The sequence below is a fragment of the Oncorhynchus kisutch genome, linkage group LG19 (genome assembly GCF_002021735.2).
Source record: "Oncorhynchus kisutch isolate 150728-3 linkage group LG19, Okis_V2, whole genome shotgun sequence".
Taxonomy (NCBI): domain Eukaryota; kingdom Metazoa; phylum Chordata; class Actinopteri; order Salmoniformes; family Salmonidae; genus Oncorhynchus; species Oncorhynchus kisutch.
Genome location: NC_034192.2, coordinates 17,047,089 through 17,055,116, shown reverse-complemented (window position 1 = coordinate 17,055,116; position 8,028 = coordinate 17,047,089). Strand labels below are relative to the sequence as shown.

Sequence of the window (8,028 nt, the reverse complement as noted above, 5' to 3'; positions counted from 1 at the left end):
GTAGGGTGTTGTTTAAGCCATCATACATCTCAAACGTTTGCCAAACTCAATATTTCTCTGCACAGCACTGTACGTGCCCTACAGCCGAATCTACCTCCGTAAAAGGCGGTCATTGCGAGTCCCATCCCGTCTACAGGCCCATGCCACCTGTACCATGTGTGAGCAACTAAGGAAGTCCAGGTGATTCAAATGACTTTTTAATTCCTGCCACTGTGAACATCAGTTAGCTTAATGAGAGGGAAGGAGAAAAAAAAGAGGTGGAGAACAAGAGACTCCCTCCTTACATTAAAAAGGGCCTAATTACCAAACCTGGGGCACTGCCGCACCACCACTCCACAGGGACCATAACAAACCTGTTTACCAGCCGAGGCAGTGCGTTTACGTGTCTGTGTGGGGAGCAGCAACCACACGCATACAATACAGAAGTTATTAATACAGCAGTCTACGCAATCAATGTAGAAGCTAATGCAGTGCTTATTTGTGCAGTTGCTTGCATGCCTGGGTTAGAGTGCCCGCAGCCTAGGTGAGTCATTTAAATAACAACGTAATGTTCATGTTTTCGTTGTGTGATATGGAGACATGAAACCCACTGGGTAATTCTGGTGTTGAATATATCCACTTCTTGTAATCTTATTTGATATTATGAACTGGGTGGTTCGAGCCCTGAATGTTGATTGGCTGACAGCCGTGGTATATCGGACCGTTTACCATGGGTATGACAAAACATGTATTTTTCCAGCCCTAATTACGTTGGTAAGCAGTTTATAATAGCAATAAGGCCCAAGGGGGGGGGGGGGGGAATATGGCCAATATACCATGGCTAGGACTGTTCTTCTGCAAGACACAAAGCAGAGTGCATGAGTACAGCCCTTAGCCTTGGTATATTGAAGCATGATATTACAGTACATCCATGAATGTATACAAACAGTTTGGTCATATATAGCATTTATTTACACTTTTCTATTTACAGATCTTTGTTTCAAAATTCATTCTTTGTACACGGATTTAAAAAAAAGAAAAGAAAATCACGATCACTCCCCACTGTATGAGATTCACACTTTCACATGTCTTAGTCAGAAGGGAAAGAGGACCAGTCTTAGTTTGGTCAGAAACATTTGAACATCTCTGAAAAGAAACCGAGCAACAGTAAAATACAACCCCCCCAAAAAAGGCTTTAGGAGACAGACCAAACATGTTAGGTCATGCCCCATGAGATGCTGACTGCAACGTCCAGTGTGTGTGTGTGTGTCCGAGGCCTCCAGCCAGCGGACGGACACCTGGTCACCACCGTAACCATGGCAACACGGGGCTTTTGACTTTTACCGAAGGTGTGTGTAAGGGTTGTTCGGTACATCAAACCAAGTTGAAACACATAAGGACACCAGAGAAGGCAGCTGCTAGACTTACTGATGTGATTCTGTGGACTCATCGGTTGCGTCCCAAAAGGCACCCTATTCCCTATATCGGGCACTACTTTGACCAGGGCCCATAGGGATCTGGTCGAAAGTAGTGCACTATATATAGAATAGGGTGCCATTTTGGATGCAGATACTGTCATGGCTTAGCAAACACAGAGTGTGAGTGCATCAACTGAATAAACATTCTCGTTTCATTTGCAGAGCTTAAATTAAGGTAAAATAAATATCTATGATGATCATCTGCTATCTCTACATTAGGCACAACTTAATAGGCTCATGTAAACAGTATATATATAAAAAAAAGGGAGAGAGAGACATTTGTTTCTTTTAAAGCTGATTCCAAATAATATATTTCGTATAAAAAAAGGGAAGAAAATGTACTTTTATCAAGTGCAGTTTTTAAAAAGTTTCTAATCAATGTGAGAACAGGAAATTGGGCCTGGAGCGCAAAAACATTACGGACATGATCAAAAGAAGTTTAGGAGGTTCAAATACAGAGTATTAAGCTGCCCCATCTATACACACACTCCCAACCCACATAAACACACACACCATTGAGGAGTTCATGCAACAATGATTGGTCTTCATCGTTACCTGGCAGGATGTTTTTGACGATAAAAGTGGTACATAATATTATTTCAACGTCTAATTTACATCGTATATCCACCCTCTACACAAGGGGTATAACAACTCTTGACCTACGCGGAGCCTGTTGGTTTTCTGTTCTACCTGATAATTAATTGCACCCACCTGTTGTCCCAGGATTAAATCAGTCCCTGATTAGAGGGGAACAATGAAAAATAGGAGTGGAACTGGGTTGAGTCCAGAGTTGTGTTTGAGGGCTCTACACCAGGTAAAAACAAACTAATCACAATTTGGTACATCAAATAAAAACCCTAAGCAGTCAAATGAAGGCAAATGGAGAGCGTTAACGTATTCCACCCTAACATCCCCAGTCAGTGTTCCTGAATAGACTGAATAACTGAATGGGCCCTAGTTCTGGGCTATGATCAGTTACAAATTGTCGTAGTCCAGAAGTTTTTTTCTGACCACAAAACTCATGGTCCTACTTCTGGGTTTTGAGGAGTATTTTTTAACCCTTTGTACACGCATGGAAATTTGACTATATGGATACGGCTAACGTGAAATGTTTCTTCGAGAAGAAATATGAAAAGCATATGCATAACCATGGTAGCAGTTGAAAGGGAACAGTTATGAGATTATGGGGAAATGATTACACTTGATTTGATGTGCCTTCTACATTTACTGTACTTTCGCTGCATTTGTTGATAAAATCCGAAAATACTCTGGATATATTCAGTAACATAAGTACATTCCTGGACAATGTGTGGTAGGTGCAACATAAGACAAAACAAATGACAAGGGTTTGAGTGAGAGGACTAACTGGTGTCTCCTTGTGGCCATGTACCTCTCCAAAGTGTGCATAGTTCCTAGGTTATTTCAAAGCACTTTAAATGACTCAAAGCAGAGTCTTCAACTATAAGGTGCCTTTCATGAGCTTCTCCTAGCTGTGCCGTTGAGGAACTAGCACAAATACACTTGTGTTTGGAACACAACCCTGCATCCCCATCATTACACAATTACTATTGTTGTTAACGCAATCCAAAAACAGTCCATTTATAAATTGCAATCTGGGTCAGGTGGGCGTCATGTGAAAGCTTGTTCTATTGCCAACATGACTAGCTAAGTTATAAAATAAGATGTTACTTGCTTTCAGAATGCAATGTATAATCCTGGTGCACATAGAACGGAGTCTTGAGTGCATTCAGGTGCGTGTGCCGCAGCAAATTTTCTTCACAACAGACAAATATTAGGCTCAGAACAACCCAGTGTATGACGCCACATCATCTTGTAAGTGTATATCAAACATAGTGATCAGAAATGTTGACACTGTATGACATGAGTTTTATGATATGGAAGTGTGAAGTGCACATTTGGACTAATGGGTGTTTGGCAAGATTATGACATTAAAGCGGTATTTCTCATCTTTCAAAATGTACAGCAATTCCCTCACTCAAGACAACAAAAAAAAGTATATATTTTTTGGTTTTTATTTTACCAGGTAAATTGACTGAAAACACATTCACAACAAGGTCGCGCGAGGTGCTCAAGTTCAGAATGTCCGTCAGTCAAAACCCATACAGTGCTGACATGATACTGTACAGCCACTGCATTACAATTTAGTTGTTTATTAGTGCCCAAATCTGCCATTACCAACCCGTATACATACGGGTACGAGTTTTCTGGCCATGTGACCACACTAGGAATTCTCCTGGCCTAAAAGGTGACTGCTCACCACTGCACGGTGCAGTACCAATTAGGTAGTTCAGAGATGATCGTACGTCAGGCAGAGTCACGCGACACTCATCTCTCCCTCAGCCAACCGACAAATATTCCATATCTTACATAATATAGTTCAGAGAGTGTTGTTAGACACATCATTAGATCCAGCCCTGCGGACCATGTCAGAGTCAGAACGAAATCATTCATAACAATAAGATACTTCCTGATCTAATTATTCACTTTTAAGTGAATGTGTTTCTGTTTTGAACAAAAACCTACTTGTCTCTGGGGGATTGACTGCTTGTTTTGAACTGAAAGCACGGACACGAAAGAAGAGCTCGATGCCAGCTAGGAATGACTAGAATGACGACATGTGTCCTCAGTTTCCTTAGGAATTAAAAGTGACATATCAACCAAGTACAAAAGACCTCTCTCTGCCGCCCCCCCCCACCACACACACACAAACAAGGTTCGTTCAGACAATTCATTCATTAGGTCTCGGGACATGTTGCGCCTGCTGTGGAGATCCACTCAATGTGACTGGGCCTCTAGGAGAAGGTCTGAGTTCCTTGGGGACGGTGGCCAGTCACAGACAAACAGTACAGGACAGTCTAGAACAGTCATCCATGGGTCTGCAGCTAGATCTGCACTACCACACTGACTGGAGGTCTGTTTTGGTTGGGGTCTACTTCGATGGGACAGGCATTGATGTTGTTGGAGTGTTGCACAAATGTAATTTCATGGTTAAGAACAAAGAGAAGAGGAGTCAAGAAGAACAGTCGGTTAGAACGGTACACACATACCAAGAAGCAATGGCTTCCCAAATGGCCCCCTATTCCCTACATAGTGCTCTACTTGGGCCTCTGGTCAAAAATAATGCATTTTGTAGAGAATAGGGCGCCATTTGTGACGCAAACGCTTTTGTTTTCATCTACGAGTAGCAACGGTTGTGGACTGCAGAGGGACAAGAAAGTCAAGGAGGGGTTCCATCCATCCATCTGTCCACCAGGGGGCCTCTGTCAGGGGTTCAAGTAGCTAGCTGTCAGGGGCCCACACTCATCTCTTGTAGTGGTTGGGGGCATCAGCGAAGGCAAACTTCAGCCTGTAGGCCTCAGCCAGGAGCACGCTGACCTCCTCGTTGCCCCAGTGCATGGTGGGTAGGTTCTGCAGCAGAATCATCAGACCCTGTGGGGCAGAGAAAGAAACAACAAAAGGATTTAGTGGCGCTGAAGGTAGAGGTAGAGAGAGGTAGAGGTAGAGAGGGGTAGAGGTAGAGAGAGAGAGAGAAAGAAGTAGAGAGCGGCAGAGAGAGAGAGAGAGCGAGGAGTGCAGTTAGACACAGACAAATTGATATGGCCAGAGAGAGAAAGACAGCGAGAACCAAGTGAGAAGAGAAGGGCACACCACTCTTTGAACATTGCAGTGTGTGAATGTGAAGGTGTCGCCAGGGGCAACAGTAGTGAGAGGAGCTGGGAGGGTGTCTCAGTAAGGAGCGCCTCACACACACACCGCCTGCTTTATAACACCAACCAGTGAAGCAGAAGCACCATCACAGAACACACTTACACTTTTAATCAGCGAGTAATTCTATTTAACAATCCGTCGCGTGTCGTTTCGTTCTGAACAGAACCACTGTGTTTTTCGTTCCGTTCCACTGTTACGACCACCATAATTTCTGTTTGAACCAGAAAGTAGTACTGGTTATATAGTTCTTTTTTACTTTACATTTAGCTCATTAAATGACTCCACCAATCAGTGCTGATAGAGCAGCTTTCTATGGACCGGGTAAGCTAGTTGTTTGTATGCTTGATAGGCAGAGAAGTGTAGGGTGCGACTGAAATGTTGCGGGGTGGGGAGTGTACAAGAGAGAGGGCCTTGGCTTAAAGCTCTGGGCATCATGATAAGACATGCATTATAATGCGTTCAGGATATTAGTAGGCCTATCATTACTTTACTGAATCAAATAATTATCTCCTAGCAAGATACCTAGCTACGGAGAAGCGGCTAATATACGGAGGAACTTTGAACGTCGGAAAGGTTGGCTCAATGCCGAGGCTAGCTAACAAGCTTGTGTGTACAGCGGCACCAGAATTCAAATCACATCTTTCCTTATTGTTGTTAATAAATCCAATGTGAAACGTGATGATCATAGTATCCTTAAATAGCCTAGAAAACTAGCTGGCAGGAAGACACAAGAAAGAGAAGTTTCTGAGTGACTGAGTGAGTGCATTGCATGGGCGCTTTGATGTCATTTTTTTTTGTGGGACTGAAAGAAAAATATGCTTGAAACGTAAAATAATGTTATTAACCAGTTCCCATGATTTGGATATGAAGCGCAAAAATGCTAATATAGGTACCACTGACTTGCATTGGATTTATGCCATAAACGCTAAAAAGTTATCGTTGGCCAGGTAAACAAAACCAAAGCATGCATGGCCTGCTGTCATACCTGGTCCAGAGACAAAAAAAATTATGAAAAGAATTTATGAAAAATGTATGAAAAAAAAATGTATTTTGTAATTTAGGTGAACTATCCCTTTAACAATTGGGGGGGGGGGGGGGTCTTAAAGAAATGATCATCTAATAGCATAACAGCACCATGGGTCGGAACCTGGTATTATCAGGATGACTAACTCCTCTGAACAGAAAAAAAAAACAGGGTGAAGAAACAACATTCTGACCCACAGCTCCATACTTATTTGGCGGTAGGTAGCCTAGTGGTTCGGGCTTTGGGCCAGTTACCGAAAATCTGTCGTTCTGCCCCTGAACAAGGCAGTTAACCCACTGTTCCTAGACTGACTTGCCTAGTTATATAAAATAAATGTTAAATAGAAAACTGATAATATATACACGTTGTTGGGGTTGGATTGGCGTGGTGTGTTGTGGGTCCGTTGATGTCCTTTGACCTCTTCGGATACCTCATTGTTAAAAAAAACGGTGGTGACGTTAGGTACTACAATTATTGAATATTATGTCAATCCTATAAATTAAAACAGACAATTTGTGTGCAATCAATCATAATTATGTTGCAGGAGTGCTTATATTATTTGTTTCTAAACTACAGAAACCATTTCAGGTCAACCTGAGGTGGTCGGTGTCCCCGGCTTTCTGAAATGACTTGGAACGACGAGAGACAAAGTAAAAAAAAAAAGCCTTATGGAGTTACAGTTAGCCCCAGCCCAGCCCCTGCCAGACCCCCCCCACTAGATTGATGCATTAGTGTGTGTTAGTGGGGCTGGGATGGCAGGACCTCCATCTCCAGCCTAATAAAGCCCTCTGACTGGGGCCTGATGAGGGGGGAATGAATCTGGTTAACACTTCCTGCAGTAACAGAGACAGGCCCGGCCTGGGGTGACAGTGACACTTGCGCAAAATGCTTTCCCTACCATTGCACTGTGTAGCTGCCTACTTTGGTTCGTCCAATAAGATGGCTGTGTGTACATGTCTCTCTGTGCATAGGAGTGTGCGCGTACCTGCTTGCTTATGTGTGTCTCACATGTTCACAACTCCACCAGCGCTAAACACTGACTGACAGAGTAGGAGGAAAAAAGAAAAAAAAACTGACGACAGATATCATTATTAATGCAAATCAATTCTGACGCTCATTTGAATATCTGACAACACACAGCAGGTTGCATACAAATCACATATCCCAATAGTTTCGGAGCTATCTGAACAATAACATCTTCTAAATGTGATTTCCCCGTGTTTGGATGAGGAGGAATAATGGTCTGGGGCTGTTTTTCATGGTTCGGGCTCACCCCTTAGCTCCAGTGAAGGGAAATCTTAACGCTACAGCATATGACATTCTAGACGGTTCTGTGCTTCCAACTTTGTGGCAACAGTTGGGGAAGCCCCTTTCCTGTTTCAGCATGACAATGCCCCCGTGCACAAAGCAAGGTCCATACAGAAATTATTTGTCGAGATTGGATTTGAAGAACTTGAGTGACCTGCACAAAGCCCTGACCTCAACCCCATCGAACACCTTTGAGATGAACTGCAATGCCGACTGCGAGCCAGGCCCTAATTGCCGAACATCAGTGCCCGACCTCACTAATGCTCGTGGCTGAAAGGAAGCAAATCCCCGCAGCAATGTTCCAACATCTAGTGGAAAGCCTTCCCAGAAGAGTGGAGGCTGTTATAGCAGCAAAGAGGTGAACAACTCCATATTAATGCCTATGATTTTGGAATGAGATATTCGACGAGCGGGCGTCCACATACGTTTGTTGTGTATGTGGGAGCATTTGAATGGACAAGGCCATGTTGTTTGTTGACTAGTTTAGTCAGAGGCACAGTGTTAGTTTCA

At 43.2% G+C, this 8,028-nt stretch overlaps 1 protein-coding gene across 1 annotated transcript in view; it reads right to left on the bottom strand.

Moving 5' to 3' along the window:
• Positions 1 to 933: 933 nt before the first annotated feature.
• Positions 934 to 8,028, bottom strand: part of LOC109864391 (TBC1 domain family member 22B-like) — a 170,981-nt gene continuing 163,886 nt past the window's right edge. Inside the window, exon 16 of the mRNA XM_031798280.1 lies at positions 934 to 4,907. Coding sequence (XP_031654140.1) covers positions 4,779 to 4,907 — 129 coding nt within the window. The 3' untranslated portion in view covers positions 934 to 4,778. The remainder of the gene's footprint in view (positions 4,908 to 8,028) is intronic.